Genomic DNA, 19,103 nt, shown 5'->3' on the forward strand with positions numbered 1-19,103 from the left:
ACTTCTTATCAACTTGTAGTGGAGATTGCTTGGAGGATTGAGGGCTACCGTCAGAGGGGGAGAGAGCAGATGCAGCAGGACAAGAGGGCCCATTTCTCTAGAGAGTTTAGAGGTGCCCCGACTAGGGGCAGAGGTCAGTTTGGGAGGGTTAGCCTAGCAGGCTCCCATATTCATCACCACCACCTCCTCGAGGTGCTCAAGTGCGCCCATATTTTAGCGTCATGCCGGAGAGTTCATACCGCCCACCGACTATTCAGGCTTCTTCCAGTGGGTCGACAGGCCATCAGGGTCAGACATTAGGGCAGCAAATCGCCACACCGAGGGGCTGTTTCGAGTGCGGAGATCTCGGTCACATGAGGAGATTCTGCCCTAGGCTTCAGGGCAAGGCAGTGCAGCAGGGCCAGCAGTCCATGATTTCAGCACCGCTTGTCTGGCCGCCCAGAGGCGGAGGGTAGTCTGGTAGGGGCCGTCCTAGAGGTGGAGGCCAGGCAGGGGGAGGCCAGGCAGCTACTGTTTAGTTAGGTCGGGGCCAGTCCGTCGACACTTTAGCTAGATTCTATGCTTTTTCGGCCAGACCAGATGTATTGGCCTTAGATGTCGTGATCACATGTATTATTTCTGTATGCGGTAGGGATGCTTCGGTATTATTTGATCCAGGGTCTACCTATTCATATGTGTCATCTCTATTTGCTCATTTTCTGGATATTCCTCGTCAGTCCTTGAGTACTTCTGTTTATGTGTCCACTCATGTGGGCGATTCTGTGGTTATAGATCGGATCTACCGGTCTTGTGTGGTCACATTCTATGGTTATGAGACTAGAGCGAACCTTCTGCTACTTGATATGATCGACTTTGAGGTCCTGGGCATGGACTGGTTATCTCCATATCACGTCATCCTTGATTGTCATGCCAAGACTATTACCTTAGCGATGCCAGAATTACCGAGATTGGAGTTGAAGGGTTCCTCAGTTAGTACAGCTAGTCGAGTCATCTCTTTTCTGAAGGCTCGACATATGGTCGAGAAGGGTTGTTTGGCTTATCTAGCTTATGTTCGGGACACCATCGCAGAGTCTCTGACGATTGATTCAGTGCCAGTAGTCCAGGAGTTTGCCGATGTGTTTCCTTATGACCTTCCAGGCATGCCGCCAGATCGTGATATTGATTTTTGTATTGATTTGGCTCCAGGCACCCAGCCTATATCCATCACACCATATCGCATGGCTCCGAAAGAATTGAAGGAGTTGAAGGAGCAGCTTGAGGATTTGTTAGCAAAGGGTTTGTGAGACCAAGTGTATCATCTTAGGGTGCACCAGTGTTATTTATGAAGAAGAAAGATGGGACTATGCGGATGAGCATTGATTACTGCCAGTTGAACAAGGTTACCATCAAGCACAAGTACTTGTTGCTGCGTATCGATGATTTGTTTGACCAGTTGCAGGGTGCTAGGGTATTTTCTAAGATCGACTTGAGATCAGGGTACTATCAGTTGAAGATTCGGGACTCAGATGTTCCGAAGACTGCCTTTCGTACCAGATATAGTCATTATGAGTTTCTAGTGATGTCCTTCGGCTTGACTAATGCCCCAACGACGTTTATGGATTTGATGAACCGGGTGTTCAGGCCTTATAATGATTCCTTCGTTATTGTCTTCATTGATGACATCTTGATTTACTCACGTAGCCTGGGGGAGCACGAGTAAGATTTGAGAGTGGTACTTTAGACGTTGCGAGAATAGAAGCTATATGCTAAGTTCTCCAAGTGTGAGTTTTGGCTTAGAATCTGTGGCATTCTTGGGGCATGTTGTATCAGGAGAAGGTATGAAGGTGGATCCCAGGAAGATTGAGGTAGTTCAGAGTTGGCCTCGTCCCACTTCGGCGATTGAGATCAGGAGTTTCCTGGGGTTGGCAGGTTATTATCGCCAGTTTGTGCAGGGTTTCTCATCCATTGTAGCACCTCTGACTATATTGACCTAAAATGGTGCTCCGTTCCGTTGGTCCGATGATTGTGAGGCGAGCTTCCAGAAGCTCAAGACAACTTTGACTACAACACCGGTTCTAGTGTTGCCTTCCGGCTCGGGGATGTATATGGTATATTGCGACGCTTCACGCGTTGGCTTGGGTTATGTATTGATGCAGGAGGGGCGAGTTATTGCATATGCTTCGCGTCACCTGAAGATTCATGAGAAGAATTACCCTGTGCACGATCTAGAGTTAGCCTCGATTGTTCATGCTCTTAAGATATGGAGGCATTATCTGTATGGGGAGTCATGTGAGGTTTATACCGATCATCGCAGCTTACAGCATTTGTTCAAGAAAAAGGATCTTAATTTGAGGCAGCATAGATGGCTCGAGTTACTGAAGGATTAGGACATCACCATTCTTTATCATCCGGGAAAGGCAAATGTGATCACGGATGCCTTAAGCATGAAGGCAGAGAGTATGGGTAGCTTGGCATTTATTTCAGTGGAGGAGAGGCCACTAGCTTTGGACACTCAGTCCTTGGCTAACAGACTTGTGAGGTTGGATATTTCAAAGCCCAGCCGAGTTCTTACATGTGTTGTTGCCCAGTCTTCACTATTGGAGCAGATCAAGGCTCGACAGTTTGTTGATTTGCACTTGGCAGTCCTCAGGGAGATGGTACTACAGGGTGGTGCTAAGGAGGTTTCTATGGGCGAGGATGGTGTTCTGCGACTCCAGGGTCATCTATGTGTTCCTAATGTCGATGGCTTGAGGGAGAAGATCCTAGAGGAGGCACACAGTTCTCGGCATTCTATTCATCTAGGTGCTACGAAGATGTATCGTGACCTGAGACAGCATTATTGGTGGCGACGGATGAAGAAAGACATAGTTGAGTATGTGGCTAGGTGCCTAAATTGCCAGCAGGTCAAGTATGAGCACCAGAGGCCAGGTGGCCTACTTCAACAGATGACTATACCTGAGTGAAAATGGGAGCGCATTACCATGGACTTCATAGTTGGGTTACCATGGACCTTGCGGAAGTTTGATGCAGTTTGGGTCATTGTCGACAGGTTGACTAAGTCGCCACACTTCATTCCGGTTGTGACTACATATACTTCAGAGAAGTTGGCCCAGATTTATATTCGGGAGACAGTTCGGTTGCATGGTGTGCCTGTTTCCATCATATCAGATAGAGGCCCTCAGTTCACCTCACATTTTTGGAGGGCCATACAGAGTGAGTTGGGGACCCGTGTAGAGCTCAGCACAACATTCCATCTACAGACCGACGGCCAGTCAGAGCGGACAGTTCAGATATTGGAGGACATGCTAATGTGTGATTAACTTTGGGGGACAGTGGGATCAGTTCTTGCCTTTGGCCGAGTTTGCTTACAACAACAGTTATCAGTCCAGCATCGAGATGGCTCCATTTGAGGCATTATATGGTCGGTGATGTTGTTCTCCCATCAGGTAGTTTGAGCCCAACGAGGCTAGGTTATATGGTACTGATTTGGTAAAGGATGCCTTGGAAAAGATAAAGTTGATTCAGGAGCGACTTCGCATAGCACAATCTAGACATAAGAGTTATGCGGATCAGAAGGCGCGCGATGTATCATTTATGGTCGGCGAGAAGGTTCTCTTGAAAGTCTTGCCGATGAAGGGTATTATGAGATTCGGAAAGAAGGGCAAGTTGAGCTCAAGATTTATAGGCCCATTTGAGGTGTTGAGGCGAGTTGGGGAGGTTGCTTATGAGCTTGCTTTACCTCCCAGCCTATCAGGGGTTCATCCAGTTTTTTACGTGTCTATTCTCCGGAGGTATCACGCCGACTTGTCTCATGTGTTAGACGTCAGTACTATTCAGATAGATAAGAGCTTGGGGTATGAGGAGGAGCCAGTTGCTATTGTTGCTAGACAGGATTGCCAGTTGAGGTCCAAGAGGATTTCCGCGGTAAAGGTTCAGTGGAGGGGCCAACCAGTTGAGGAGGTGACCTGGGAGTCCGAGGAGGACATGCGGAGCAGATATGCACACTTATTCAGCACTTCAGGTATGAATCTAAATTCGCTTGAGGACGAACATTTGTTTAAGAGGTGGAGAATGTAACAACCCGACCGGTCGTTTTACTTGCTAAAACCCTGTTCTCCTAAATAAGACTTCCCGTACTTGCTTTTACTAATTTATGACTTGCGGGGATGGTTGGTTTGGGATTTAGAAGAATTTGGGTTGAAATTGGAACACTTAGTTCCTTAAGGTTGGCTTGAAAGACCAAGTTTAACTTTGGTCAACATTTTTAGTAAACGACCTCGGAATCGGGATTTGACGGTTCCAATAGGTTTGTATGATGATTTCGGACTTGGACGTACGTTCGTATCAGTTTTTAGGTGACCCGAGTGCGTTTCGGTGCCTAATAGTGAAAGTTGGTTCTTAAAGGTTCTTGAAGTTCTTTAAATTTGATTTGGAGTAGGTTTTGGTGATATCGAGGTCCGAATGGAATTCCGATACTGGAAATAGTTCCATAATGTCATTTAAGCCTTGCACACAAAATTTGGTGTCAATCCGAGTATTCTAAGTATGATTCAACGCGTTCGGAACAATTTAGAAACTTGAAGTTCAAAGTTTGATTCAATTTGGTTTTGGGGTGTGATTCTTGGTTTTGTTGTTGTTTTATGCATTTTGAGAGTTCGAGCAAGTCCGTATTATATTTATAGACTTGTTGGAGTAGTTGGACAGGGTCCCGAGGGGCTCGGGTGCATTTCAGACCACCCGGAGTTGAGTTGAAACATACCAGATTTCTGCTTCTGGTTTCCTTCTTCGCGAACGCGGTCAGACCCTCGCGTTTGCGATGAAGGATTTGGGGTACTGTGGGCTGGGGAGCTTTTGCCCTTCGTGTTCGCGTGAGCAGGACCGCGTTCGCGGAGGTCTGGGCCCTCTAGCCTTCGCGTTCGCATGACCTGGCCCGCGTTCGCATAGAAGAGGAAGCCCTCACGTTCGCGTAGGGTAGGCCAAGCGAGCCTCCGCGTTCGCGTTGCTCCTGTCACGTTCGCGATGGGTAAAATTTTCCTGGGCCTGGGCCGTTTGCCTTCGCGATCGCGAGGCCTCTTCCGCGATCGCGAAGAAGGCAGACTTGGGCAGAAACTTTTTAAATACGGGACTTAGGCTATTTTAGCTCATTTCTTCCATTGTTGGGCGATTCTTGGAGCTCTTAGAGAGGGGATTTCACTTAGCACTTTGAGGTAAGTAATTTCTACACAATGTGAGTTAAATACATAGTTTATGGGTAGATTATAACATATAAATTAGTGAAAATCATGGGTTTAGGTAAAAACCTAGGCTTTTGATAAAAATGAGATTTAACCACGGGATTTGTTATAGAATTTAGTAGAAATCATATATTCATGTTCCTAAGGTTATGGGAAAAAACTTTCTTCGAAAATTTTTAGAATCCCAGCACGTGGGCCCGGGGGGTGAATTTTAGGAATCTTGCAATTTGGGTTGGGTGATCACCTTAATAGTGGAAATATGAACTTTTGAGCATAGATTGACTAGTTTATGTAATGTTTGACTAGTTTCGAGTCATTTGTCATCAAATTTGGAGGTTTGAGCGCGTTTATGAATTAGGAAGTAGGCTTCGGGACGAGGTAAGTCTCCTTTCTAACCTTGTAAGAGGGAATTAACCCCATAGGTGAATTAAATAAATGTTTGTACCTAATTGTGGGGGCTATGTACGTACGAAATGACGAGAGTCCGTACGTAGCTATTATTATGCTATTGTCCGGGTAGTTTAGGACCCGTATCATGCTATACTTGGAATGTTTGTGCCCTTACTTGCTAATATAATCACTTAAGTCATGATAAAAATTGATAAAAGAATTATATAAGGTTAAATTCACTTACTTGAAGGTTGGTATGAGATACTTGATTGTAAATGAGCAACCTGTATTTTCTTGAAAATAATTGTTATTTGTGGATCGGGCAGAGCGCCTCGGTAGTAAATAGATGCATCTATGGTTCGCGACGTTCGACCCTCCGATAATGCACAATTTAATATTATATTGGATCGGGCCGTACGACCTCGGCATAATTGCGCATGTTAATTATCTGGAACTCTCTGTGATTTATACTACTTAAATGCCTTGAAATGTAAGTGGTTAAATGATATGATCGAAATTGAAATTTTAAATTTATGAAAGAAGTACTTATCTCTTCCCGTTATTGAACTGTCAGAATTATTCATGATATCTGTACTTAGCATAACACTTTAATTACATTATTATTGGCCCTAGTAAGTGTCAAGTCCACCCCTCGTCACTACTTCTTCGAGATTAGGCGGGATACTTATTGGGGTACATATTGTTTATGTACTCATACTACGCTTTTGTACTTAATTGTATAGGATTTGAGGCTAGTGCATCTAGTTACCCGACCGGCGCGCATACCTGATCTTGGACCGAGACTTCACGGTGAGCTACCCCCCTTCTGAGCTGTTCAGCAGCATGCCGAAGTTTCTCTTTTGTTTTAATCTGTCTATTCTGTTTCAGACAGTAGGATAGTCATCTTTTGTATATTCTAGTAGTTGCCCACACACTTGTGACACTAGATCTTGGCACGTATTAGTAGACTTTGATTTTCGGGTTGTAATTCAATAGTTATAACTGCTTTTAGATATTTCCGTTTGTTTGCCTTAAAAATTCGTTATTTATCAAATGCTTTAAATGTAAGTAAAGCTAAATGTTGGAATTGCTTAATAAACAAAAATAAAAAATCACTAAGTTGTTCACTGTTGGCTTGTCCATCAATGGTGTTGGACGCCATCACGGCCTGACATGGAGTTGGGTCGTGACAATATAACCCATTACTTAAGTTTAATAAAAATGGAGTACTTCATATTCTATTAAATATTACATCCCATAAGAGAATCCCAAATATTTCTAGAATTTTTGTAAAGAAAATTCTATATAAAGTCTTAAAAGTATATAAAAAAATTATATAGTTATATGTCAGTTTGGTTCGATTTTTTTTTACTCAATACCAAGCCAAATCAAACAAAACCTAGTCGAATTTTTTAATAGATTTGGTTTAACTTTTCGGTTTGGTGCGGTTTTACGGTTCAATTTGTACACCCCTACATAGATTATACATTGATTGTAAATAATTATACATATGTAATACATAAGTTATGTATATATATTATATATTCACCGATTATTTTTAATTTAAGTGGTAGGGTGGACGGCTATTTGGATTAATTCTTTAATTTTTATAGCTATTTTTGATAGCATGAGTTAATGGTTAATATTGAACAATTAACCCTATTTGTGGGTGTGTTTGGTATGTAGGAAAATTATGTTATAATGGAAAATGAGTGGTTGTATCACTTAGTTTTCCTTGTTTGGTTGGTGAGTGGTAAACTTTTTCTGAAAAATATTTTTTTATATTTGGTTAGAGAGTAAAAGATATTTTTTTAGGAAAATATTTTTGTTATGCTACTCTCCTCATCTCCCTCCCCCTTCCCCGAGTCCCCATGTTTCCTTACTCTTCCTCCCATCCCCCAAATATCCAATGTTTTCAAGACTCTATTTTTTTCAAGAATTTAATTATTCTTTTTAAAATTTACATAAACCCAAAGGAACTAGTGTGCTGCTTATTTTTAGACAAAAATAATATTGGAATTTGTGCTCCATAACTAAAAAAAAATACTTTTTTTGGTTGAAAAAGAGAGTACTCTTTCTACAACATGAAAATAAAGTACTTATTTTATTAAAATAAAAAAAAATACTTTTTCTACATCATAAAAAGAAAATACTTATTTTGTTGAAATGAAAAAAATACTATATTTTTTACATTATGAAAAGAAAGTACTTTTTTTGTTAAAATAAAAAAAGAAAATTTTTTATATCATGAAAAAAATTACTCGTTTGTTGAAATAAAAAAAAATCTATCTATAACATGAAAAGAAAATACTCTTATTAATATTTTTATTTAGGATGGGGTGGGGGGTGGGTGGGTAGGTGGGGCAGGGCGGGGTTGGGATTGGGTGTGTGGGTGTGTGGGTATGGGGTAGGTTGGCGGGGATGTGGAATATGATAGGAAAGGTTGAGAAGGAGTTTTGGAAAATATATTCCAAGTTCACGAGTAAAAATATTTTCCAAAATATTTAAACCAATCAAACATGACAAAATTAGAAAACATTTTACTTTGTACCAAACACACGCTGTGAGTCTGTGACTTACTAAATTTTTCGGGCCCTGAGGATAAAATTGATTCAGAGGGAGCGTAAGATGGAGGGGAGAAATTCAAAAATAGTTAGATTTACAAGTGTTAATTGAAAAATAGTCACCGTTTCAAAAGTAATCGAAATTTAGCCACTTTTCATATAAAGATAAATCTGAACAAAAACACTGTTCAAAATCCGAAAAATATTCCAACATAATATACTAGAGTTTCAGTATAATATACCGACCCAGCATAATATGGTAGAAATTTATACACAGGTGCTCTAATCTCCAGTATATTATGCTGGAACTTTCTGCGTGTTGGAGTTCCAGCATAATATGCTGGAAGTGAATACATAGATGCATCAATTTCCAGTATATTATGCTGGACCGATTCGTATTACAGCAAAATAATAACTATTTTTTAATAACTTTGCAAACGTTACTATTTTTGAATTATCAGTCCGATATAATCAATCCGATATAAGATGCAGCTGTCCTGAATCTTCAGTAATTTCACGTGGCAAAGGCCCATTACTGTTGATATCATATTAATCTTCACCAAATACTATTTTTAAAACAAAATTAACGTTTCTCTATCATCTCGCCGATTCTCTCTTTTCGCCATTCACCTTCCTATTATTCTAAAACCCTCTCACCCTCTCTCTCTGTTACACATAAACCCAAAACTATCATCAGAGATACGTAGCCTGTTTTCCCATTTTCAATGCCATTGCAAGTTCGTTTCCTATAAATAGACAAGTCAAGTCCATTGATAGCCATAACCCATCACAATTCACAAAACATTTTACGTCTAGCTGATGCAGCAGAAAGGTAGAAACAATAACCGTAGATCCAGGAGCTTCTCTAGATCTCGCCTTGCTATTGAGGGTTTTTAACATTTTTCTCCCACCCTAATACCCAATCCACATCACCTACATTGCCTTCAACGATCCAAATCATCAGATCGGATTCGGATATCATCACACAACAATGGCTGCTACTTCAGGTCTGTTACTTGAGTTGTCAATTATTTTCTTTATTGGACTGTTGTTAAGGTTTTGATTGTGAATGTGGGGTGTGTGTGTGTGTGTATGTGTAGGACAAGAGCGTGAGGTTCAAAAGAGTTATTGGATGGAGCACACTGCCGAACTTACTGTGGAGGCGATGATGCTCGACTCGAAAGCAGCGGATCTTGACAAAGAAGAGAGGCCTGAGGTATATATACTAACTTTCTGCTTCCTTGTATGATCCGTTGATATCCAATTTTAATATGCCGTATCATACAGTTGGTTCCGTTACTTTGTTAGCTTTATCTTGGTTGGGTAGAAATTACCATAGTAATTATTTATAAAAACTGTGTTGATTGGGAGTACTGTTTCTCCGAGTCATTTTCACTGATTTCCTTTTTGGAACGTACCCTTTACCTTTGCCAAAAGGAAAAAAAGTGGTATAGTGCTTAATTTTGTCTGGGATGATATATTAGGATGTGTAATTGGTAATTAGTACCTATACCTTATTAGACGTGGTTCATCATGCCAGTAACAGTACCTTTGAAATTCCCTGTATGAGAATTTCTATTTGATTCCCAAATGCTTTCTTACAGTCACAAAAAATAATTAATCATGACAAGTGCTGTCATTGGTTCCTAGTGACTGATGAAGCTGGGGCTGACATATAGGATAAATTTTTGAAAAATTTATTGTTTCTTCCCCTGTACTTGTCTTCAACTTTTAATTTCCCAGCATTTCCCAGGTATATAATTGTCCTCAATGAAGTCTAATTCAGTATGCAATTTAATCGGTTTTGAACTTCAGTAACTAGGGGTAAGATTTTGACCTAATACCCTTTACATGGACAAAGGTCAATTGACGGGTTTCTGTTCACAATTTAGACTGATTCCATACAGCCTGGAGCTCTTTTGAGTTCCAACATCTTTGAGATCATTGAGTCGTCTTTACTAATGTCGCCCTATAAAGAAGGTTATTCTATTTCCTGCTTTGAGAGGAAACTAGCAAATTTTTTGTCCTTAGGTTTGTTTCAGAACCACACATTCTATTTGGTTTGTTTGTGAGTGGACATGATTACGTATATGACAATTTAAATATTTCCCCGAATTTTGAAACTTTTGGCTGGTCATGTAGGTGTTGTCTCTCCTTCCGCCATATGAAGGGAAATCTGTGCTGGAATTGGGTGCTGGTATTGGCCGTTTCACCGGCGAATTAGCCAAGAAAGCTGGACAGCTTATAGCATTGGACTTTATTGAAGGTGCAATTAAGAAGGTTTGTGGCTGTTTGCCTTCAGATATTTGCATTTTCTGTCTCTGCGCTGTGCATCAGGAGGGTTTATAAGATACTTATCAGAATTAAGAGAAAATAAGAGTTGGTTTAGAAGATTTACTTGTCACTTCTTCATGCTTTTTAAGTGATGATATACTTAATAGGTTTCTGTATATCCTTATCCTTCTAATTTGCTTCCTTGCAGAATGAAAGCATAAACGGGCACCATAAGAATGTCAAGTTCATGTGTGCTGATGTGACTTCTCCAGATTTGAACTTTTCACCTGAATCAGTGGACTTGATATTTTCTAACTGGCTATTGATGTATCTTTCTGATGGAGAGGTAAGTTTCTTTTCTATCTTTTGCCTTATCTTCCACATAGAAAATCACTGGAGTTGCCTTTATATAAAAATGGACGAACAGTTAATTGCGTCAAATTACGCTGGACAAAGGGCTGTGATTCAGTTAATAAAGATTAGCTAATATTCAACACACTGGTTGGTCACTCTTTAGCATTTAATGCTTTTTTTAATACTAAATATCCACCTTAATGGTGGTGTATGGAGGTCATGGTTACACAAATCTTGAAGTATACAGGCCCATTGTATGGAGGTCATGCTTAGGGAAATCTTGAAGTATACAGGCACATTGTTAGTTACACATATTTAAACTAATACTATGATTTTACAAAAAGAAGTCAATTCCAATCTCTCTGGGTCAGTATCTCTCTCCAACAAGTGACATGCCACGATCCTCAATAAAACGGAGTGTTTCTTTGCTAAACATGCTTTTATAGTGCAAATAGCTGAAAATAAGAATTTAATCCCATGCACATTTAACCTTTATTTCCACCGACCGTTCCTTTAGAGAATTGGAAAATGGTTTTAGGTTGAAAGTATTGCAGTCAGCACTATATGGCAATTTACAATGTGAGCACTTTCTTTGACAAACCTATTTTATAAGATATGCTACTGTAGCTTCTCGACAAACCTAGTTTATATGATTTATTTACTACTGTGTTTGTGATCTTCCTCACTCATCATACCTTTGTCTGACTTGATTTGCTGTTTAACTAGTCGTCACTTTAATATTTGAAGCCGTTTCTACCCTTGCTTGCAGGTTCAGTATCTTGTTGAGAGAATGGTTAAATGGTTGAAAGTTGGTGGTTACATATTTTTCAGAGAGTCATGCTTCCATCAGTCAGGAGACCACAAGCGAAAGAATAACCCTACCCACTATCGGGAACCTAGGTTTTACACAAAGGTCTTAGCTTTGCTTTCAACTGCTTTCTTGTCCAACATGATATTATGAGAAAAATGCATTGTTGTTTAAGAACATTTGTTATTTCCTTGGCATTCAACTCAACAAAGTGGCTGAAGTATGTTATTGCATTGACCAACCATTTGGCTCCATGTAGTAAATTTTTTTATCGTGCTTCTATGTGTATATTGTTGTCTTTTCTCTTCACCATTAAATGATCCTCTTTAGTAAATCTTAGATAGCGCATTTTCTTTTCTTTGCAACTTTTCATGTTTTCCTGGAATTGCAGCTTTATCATAAAGTGCTTTGAAACTTTATTGTGGACATTAAATTACACTGTTTATATTAAACAATTTTACCCAAATCCTTACTTTACACATAAAGAGGATCATTTAGGTTTGCCTCTTCTTACTTACTCTACATGGATCTCATTTTCTGGTCCTCTCTTAATTGTTACGCGGAAAGCATAGTAAGAAGAGCTGAAAAAATAGCTGTCAAGCGCAGGTTTTCAAGGAATGCCATGTAAATGCTGGTAATGGAGAATCATTTGAACTTTCTCTCGTTGGTTGCAAGTGCATCGGAGCTTATGTGAGGAACAAAAAGAATCAAAATCAGGTAGAATTATGCTTTCCTCATTGACCCTTTTGTTAGTTAATGTTAACTGACAATCCAATCAATATTTTTTGCTACTTGCACATTGCAGATTTGCTGGACATGGCAAAAGGTTAGTTCTGAGGATGACAGGGGATTTCAGCGGTTCTTGGACACTGTTCAGTACAAGTGTAGTGGTATTCTTCGCTATGAACGTGTCTTTGGACAAGGTTTTGTGAGCACGGGAGGAATTGGTATGCCTCTCAGATTGCACGTCTTACTCTAGTCTTGTGTAATATAGAGGGATTATTAATATGAGTTTTCAGCCTTTGGGGTTACCAACTGATATAATACAAGTTGGTTATCTCATTCATCATAGATATATATATTCATCAATAATACTAGAGATTAAATTTATGACTATAAATCAACCATGCGTTTGGTACAGGACAAACATTTGTTTCCATAGATGCCCATTGACATAACTACTCATATTGCAAAACACTTGTGTTGAATCGGAGAACCCAATAACCTCTTTAAGTGTTGTCCATTGGCTCCATGAATGTCTCTCCTTACAATGTGTAGGTTCTCCAATTACGTCCTCAGACCTGAAAGTTTATAATGACTAAGTTTCTTTTGTTTGACGTGTAATTGTGGTGAGGACTTGTACATATGTGTACTTGGTTCTGCGCAGATATCTGCTTGCGAGTGTCTCTTTGGCTTAATGTAATCCAATAATATTCTTTTCCAATTATTTAGTATCTGATGCAGTACTTGTTCTTGAGCAGAAACTACAAAAGAATTTGTAGCCATGTTGAATCTTCAGCCTGGCCAAAAAGTCCTTGATGTTGGCTGTGGCATTGGAGGAGGTGACTTCTACATGGCTGACAAGTATGATGTTCACGTTGTTGGCATCGACCTGTCTATCAACATGATCTCTTTTGCTCTTGAGCGTGCTATTGGTCTCAAATGTGCTGTTGAATTTGAGGTTGCTGATTGCACTAAGAAAACATATCCTGATGGTGCATTTGATGTGATATACAGTCGGGATACTATCCTTCACATCCAGGTAATTTCACTTGTGTGGAGCTTCAAAATCTTTATTGACTAATATTCTTCATTTATATTTATCTTATCTTCCTTTTGGTTCCTTCGTCAATTGTTTTATCTGTAGTTAATTTTATTTTATGTAGTGACAGATGAGTGATAATTGATTAGCACCATGCCTCTCTGTCTCACTGCATATATATTCTTCTGTAGCAAACTTAGGAACACATCCATCTCATCTCATTTTCTCGGTCATTTTACAACTCTCAAGTCAATGTATTTTGCTAATTTGTTTTTATCTTTAATGATGAAGAGCCTAGCACCACCAAATTATCTGTCACTTTTGTACTTTCTTTCATTCACTGTTGAAGTCAATTTATTTCTAATGCCTGATTTTCATTGTTTATTTATTTGTTGTTTTAATGGTGTGGTGCCAGGACAAACCTGCATTGTTCAGATCTTTCTACAAGTGGCTGAAACCAGGAGGCAAAGTCCTCATAAGTGATTACTGCAAAAAAGCAGGAACAGCATCAGAAGAATTTGCTGGTTATATTAAACAAAGGGGTTATGATTTACATGATGTTGAAGCATATGGGCAGGTATAGATCCATTCCATGTAATTGTTCCCCTCCTATTATTTGCCTGTTTATCGTTTGACGCAGCTTTTCTTTTGGGGTGTGCTAACCATATAGATGCTCAGAGATGCGGGTTTTAATGAAGTTGTGGCCGAGGATCGTACTGAACAGGTATGTGTTTTACAAATCTTGTTTAATCTTGTGTGCAAGGCGAGGTGATGAAGATATTGATACAACCTATATGTCTGTACTTGCATTGCAGTTCGTTGGAGTTCTCCAAAAGGAGTTAGATACTGTGGAGAAGGAAAGAAAGTCATTTATCCACGAGTTCTCTGAAGTGAGTGCTTCATCATTTGATGCTCTTTATCTTTTGTTTCTTACAGAATAATTTCCTCACTTTTGTTTCTGATTTTAATATCACAGCAAGACTATAATGAAATAGTTGGAGGTTGGAAGGCCAAGCTAATCAGGAGTTCTTCTGGTGAGCAGAGGTGGGGTTTGTTCATTGCCAATAAGAACTGAATTATCCAAATGTGTGGTGGATCCGGTCCCATTTTATGCACTTGAAGATGAACATGCCTTGCAGTAATTTTATGTTATGTTTGGTCTCCCAAATAATAATCGGGTTGTTTGCTTGTGTTCGGGATAAAATTATTATACTGCTTCCCTAATGTTGGAGGAATTTGTTCTTCATTCAGCTGCCATTCTACCCTAGACTTTGATGCATATCTCATTCATATTGAGTTCTATATTTCCTTGTGTTACTCACCCAGGCATCTTTTGACGCAAATGAGTGTAGTTGTGATTTTGGAATTGGGTAGCTTTTTATCTGCGTCTGCCTTGTCACTTAGTTTAAACCTCTTCTTTGATTGAGCCGCTCGTGATTTTTAACTTTCAATTATCTCCATCATAATCTGCTTTTTATCTTTCACCACTGATGAAAACGAAGTCTTATCTCGTCGTAAGTCATGAGCAGATCATCCTCATTTTCACTTTTCCTGCTGTGTGTCAACGCACTGAATGGCCCCAATTGATTGTACTTATAAGCTTCTCCTGAAATTTAAAGTTCAGAATCTTGCCAATAGATGCTACTCCTAAAGTAGTCATGTTCAATTTGTGCGTATAAGAGGATTCTAATTGGATGAGAAGAAGAATGCACATTGTATAAGGGTCTCTCTTGAATTTTATTGTTAAGGATCCTTCGTAATGTGTATTAGGAAAATGGTAGAAGAATTAGCATACTGATTCGCTTCCCCCTTCCCGTTTGGGTTAAACTATATTGGAATTTCGTTTAACCTCATTTAGCTAGATATTGCGTGTTTTGGGAAAATCCCATGGTCAGCCTCTGCAGTTATAATTTGGCTAAATATAGAAGGAATGTACTTATCTATCTACAGGGTGAAGTTATGATGCTGAAAACTTGTAGTACTGAGTTACGAGGTAATTTTCTCCAGAACCCAAGTAATTTAAAACTTGTAGTACTGAGTTACGAGGTAATTTTCTCCAGAACCCAAGTAATTTAATATCATACTTTCACATAAATTTTACTGAAAGTTATCTTGCTGTTAATTTTGGTTAACATCCACGAGTGAGATTCATGATCTCACAATCATAAGAAGTATCTTCAACATTCGTTACGTAAATTTGCATTTAAATTCTACTAACGGAATAGAAAGATTTTCTTTTTTGAGTACAAAGTCAGGAAAATAGAAGATTTTTATGCTCTTGCCGTTTAACCTTGTAAATGAGTAGTGGTATACCTCAGGACATGATACAACATGCTAGGCTGAGCATCACAAAGAAAATTTTGCAGAAAACAGTAAGTATTACATAAAAGATAAACGCAGTACAAATATGGCTGAGGAACATAAATCTAATGGAGGTTCATTGCAGCAAGTAACACACGTAATAGCAAATTTATCGAACACCTTTAATCTTCTGCAGCTTCATCTTCATAATCACTATTTTCTTCAACCGTTGCATCTTGGTACTGCTGATATTCTGCCACAAGATCATTCATATTGCTCTCTGCTTCAGTAAATTCCATTTCATCCATTCCTTCTCCAGTGTACCAATGCAAGAAAGCCTTTCTCCTAAACATAACAGTAAACTGCTCACTCACTCTCCTAAACATTTCTTGAATTGAAGTTGAATTCCCAACAAACGTCGAAGACATCGAAAGCCCTTTAGGTGGTATGTCACAAACACTGGACTTAACATTATTTGGAATCCATTCCACAAAATATGAAGAGTTCTTGTTTTGCACATTCATCATTTGTTCATCTACTTCTTTTGTGCTCATTTTGCCTCTAAACAATGCTGAGGCTGTGAGGTAACGACCGTGTCGAGGATCAGCAGCACACATCATGTTCTTTGAATCCCACATTTGTTGTGTCAGTTCAGGGACTGTAAGTGCTCGATATTGCTGAGATCCTCTTGATGTTAGAGGCGCAAATCCCACCATGAAAAAGTGAAGTCGCGGGAAAGGAATTAGGTTCACAGCTAGTTTTCGAAGATCAGAATTCAGCTGGCCGGGGAAACGCAGGCAACAAGTCACCCCACTCATTGTTGCTGAGATGAGATGATTCAGGTCTCCAACTGATTGACAACAACAAAGCAGATATATTAGATCTTGAATCGAATTATGACTAAAGATTGATCACGCTTATAAACTAATTAGGCCTTTTCTCAGTTTTTACCGCCTCATCTTAAAGATTAAACGGTTAGAGAGAGCAAAATTTTCCTATATTATGTCTCAACACACACCCCTCACGTCTAAGCCTGATCCTTTCGTGACGAAACACATGCCAAACACATGGAATATTTTTTGTTTTTTGGGTGGCTACAAAATTTGAACCCAAGACCTCTGCCTGCTTTGATAAATGTAGAATTGTGATAACATAATCTAAAAACATAAGCTATTAGAAAAAAGAATAATTATAACTGCTTGATTTATTTTATGTATTAATACTTACAACTTGGAGTGGAGAGTTTGAGAGTCCTGAAGCAGATGTCATAGAGAGCTTCATTGTCAAGAACCATACACTCATCAGCATTTTCCACCAGTTGATGAACTGAAAGTGTTGCATTATAAGGCTCCACTACAGTGTCTGAAACTTTTGGAGATGGGAATACAGAGAAAGTAAGCATCATTCTATCTGGATACTCTTCCCTGATCTTTGATATCAACAGTGTCCCCATTCCTGATCCTGTCCCTCCCCCAAGAGAATGACACACCTGAAATCCTGTATTCACATATTTTGCTTTGAGATACAAATAACATATTCCTCTAAAACAGCTACCTGGTTTTTTTATCAACTAAGTTTAATAAATGGTTTATCCGTCCAAAAAACCAAAAAGGGCTGCTCGGTGTACAAAGCATCCCGTATTCACGCAGGGTCAGAGAAAGGACCGCACCCCAAGGGGTATGACGTAGACAGTCTAACCTAATGCAAGCATTAGTGGCTGGTTCCACAGACTTTATCCGTCCAACTTGCACGAAAAATTCGTCTAACACACTTTTTTTTTTCAGGCTAAAAACTAGTTCCGGGCGTTTTACCGACAATCAGGTCATATATTAGATAATTACAATTAATTCTTAATGATAAGCATTAATTACTAACTAACCTGTTATCACATGTTAAAATACAGTAATAGTACTAACCTTGTAAGCAGTCGGAGTTTTCAACTTCTTTTCGGACAACATCAAGAACAGAGTCAATAAGTTCAGCACCCTCAGTGTAATGGCCTTTAGCCCAATTATTTCCAGCACCAGACTGTCCGAAAACATAGTTGTCGGGGCGAAAAATGTGACCATAAGGACCAGTTTTAATGCTGTCCATAGTGCCAGGTTCAAGGTCCATGAGCACAGCCCGTGGCACATAACGCCCATTTCCAGTTTCATTATAATATACATTCACTCTTTCAAGCTGTAAATCAGAATCCCCACAGTATTTTCCAATAGGATCAATCCCATGTTCATCACATACTACTTCCCAGAATTTTGATCCAATTTGATTCCCACATTGTCCTGCTTGAATATGAAGAATCTCACGCATTTTTCAAGATTTTTTTGGCTAAGAAACTTTTAGTACAAGTTTTTTTTCCAACTCTTTTTAGTAACTCTCCCAAGGGCTTGAGTTGATTGCTGAGGATTTGTAAGGTTTATATACAAGTAATGATGATGTGAAATAGTACTGGGCTGGAGTTAGATAACAGTTTAAGTTACATACACCGTTAGACGTTAGTGCAAGAATTTTTTTACATTATCAGGTCAACTAAAAAGTATCTACAGGTAAGACTCCTTCAAACGTGCGATTTGTAATTTTGAAAATAAGAAAAACTATCTTCTACAACAGTGACATTATAATATAAAAGTTCCTTACATTAACTGTGTATATAGCTTAAAACTGAAGATAGAGAGTGAGGATTATATTTCCGTAGGTTTGATCCAACGGTTTAAAAGTGTCCGTCCTGTTGAAATATAGCTAATGGATATTTTGTGGGTGGCCTCTCGCGAGCAAAATTTGCCAATTGTGACTCTCTTAAAGATGTGCCGTCCTTATGAAATGTTAATTTTAGTCAACTTCTTTATATTTCTGAAATGAAACTTTAATTTATTTGTTTTGGGTGATTTAATTATGTCAAATATTAGGTAAAGTTGATATGCAGCTTCATTCTTTTATCATTAATTGAAACTGACTCTTTAACTCTATTCTTGGAACTCTATTTAGGTAATATTCTTTGTCATCCGCAGCCCCCCCAAAAAATAAAAAATCCATTGCTCAATGAATGAGCCAGTTGATCCATGAGGGTAATATTGCAGCAGCAAAGCAAGGTTTTTTGCTTAACGAATTAATTACTTGGGTAATTTGGTTTTAGTGACCTGTGAGTTCCTTTATTTATTTTTGTCGGAGAAGTCTTTTCCTAGTTTATTTCTGTATATTTATTATTTTCTCTCGTGACCGCGCGAAGCGCGGATAACTTAACTAGTGATTCTCATTTCATTTGGAGGAACACGATAAATGAGGATAAAATGTGAAATAAGAATACTCATATTAAGTAATAAGGGAATTTATGTACACATGATAGAATGTGAAATATATATATATATATTAGCAGGACAATTTTTTTTTTAAAATTAAGTAATTCGTATATAACTATTTTGTTATTAATTACTACATAA

General features: G+C 38.9%; 3 protein-coding genes across 3 annotated transcripts; 2 read left to right on the forward strand and 1 right to left on the reverse strand.

The window, feature by feature from the left end:
* The first annotated feature begins 221 nt into the window (after positions 1 to 221).
* Positions 222 to 1,283, forward strand: LOC138908552 (uncharacterized). The gene is made up of 2 exons (XM_070199230.1): positions 222 to 451; positions 632 to 1,283. The coding sequence occupies exons 1-2, from the start codon at positions 222 to 224 to the stop codon at positions 1,281 to 1,283; spliced, it is 882 nt and encodes a 293-aa protein (XP_070055331.1).
* Positions 1,284 to 8,747: 7,464 nt separating this feature from the next.
* On the forward strand, positions 8,748 to 14,615 carry LOC104109150 (phosphoethanolamine N-methyltransferase 1). The gene is made up of 12 exons (XM_009618399.4): positions 8,748 to 9,174; positions 9,268 to 9,383; positions 10,310 to 10,447; positions 10,650 to 10,787; positions 11,565 to 11,708; positions 12,210 to 12,320; positions 12,409 to 12,550; positions 13,085 to 13,365; positions 13,781 to 13,942; positions 14,036 to 14,089; positions 14,181 to 14,255; positions 14,342 to 14,615. The coding sequence occupies exons 1-12, from the start codon at positions 9,159 to 9,161 to the stop codon at positions 14,438 to 14,440; spliced, it is 1,476 nt and encodes a 491-aa protein (XP_009616694.1). The 5' UTR covers positions 8,748 to 9,158; the 3' UTR covers positions 14,441 to 14,615.
* Positions 14,616 to 15,595: 980 nt separating this feature from the next.
* On the reverse strand, positions 15,596 to 18,055 carry LOC104109075 (tubulin beta-5 chain-like). Its single transcript, XM_009618300.4, has 3 exons — positions 17,583 to 18,055; positions 16,894 to 17,163; positions 15,596 to 16,516 (listed from the first exon to the last, which is right to left on the reverse strand). The coding sequence occupies exons 1-3, from the start codon at positions 17,974 to 17,976 to the stop codon at positions 15,849 to 15,851; spliced, it is 1,332 nt and encodes a 443-aa protein (XP_009616595.1). The 5' UTR covers positions 17,977 to 18,055; the 3' UTR covers positions 15,596 to 15,848.
* Positions 18,056 to 19,103: the final 1,048 nt, after the last annotated feature.

Source organism: Nicotiana tomentosiformis, chromosome 3 (genome assembly GCF_000390325.3).
Source record: "Nicotiana tomentosiformis chromosome 3, ASM39032v3, whole genome shotgun sequence".
NCBI lineage: Eukaryota > Viridiplantae > Streptophyta > Magnoliopsida > Solanales > Solanaceae > Nicotiana > Nicotiana tomentosiformis.

Excerpts from the sequence above, each read along its gene's own strand:
- LOC138908552 (XM_070199230.1), top strand. The coding sequence starts at position 222 with ATGCCGGAGAGTTCATACCGCCCACCGACTATTCAGGCTTCTTCCAGT. Across the intron at positions 452-631 it reads TGGCCGCCCAGAGGCGGAGG|GGATGCTTCGGTATTATTTG; the intron begins GTAGTCTGGTAG and ends TGTATGCGGTAG.
- LOC104109150 (XM_009618399.4), top strand. Across the intron at positions 10,448-10,649 it reads TTGAAGGTGCAATTAAGAAG|AATGAAAGCATAAACGGGCA; the intron begins GTTTGTGGCTGT and ends GCTTCCTTGCAG. Across the intron at positions 12,551-13,084 it reads TGTGAGCACGGGAGGAATTG|AAACTACAAAAGAATTTGTA; the intron begins GTATGCCTCTCA and ends GTTCTTGAGCAG.
- LOC104109075 (XM_009618300.4), bottom strand. The coding sequence starts at position 17,976 with ATGCGTGAGATTCTTCATATTCAAGCAGGACAATGTGGGAATCAAATT. Across the intron at positions 17,164-17,582 it reads AAACTCCGACTGCTTACAAG|GATTTCAGGTGTGTCATTCT; the intron begins GTTAGTACTATT and ends ATGTGAATACAG. Across the intron at positions 16,517-16,893 it reads CAAACTCTCCACTCCAAGTT|TTGGAGACCTGAATCATCTC; the intron begins GTAAGTATTAAT and ends GTTGTCAATCAG.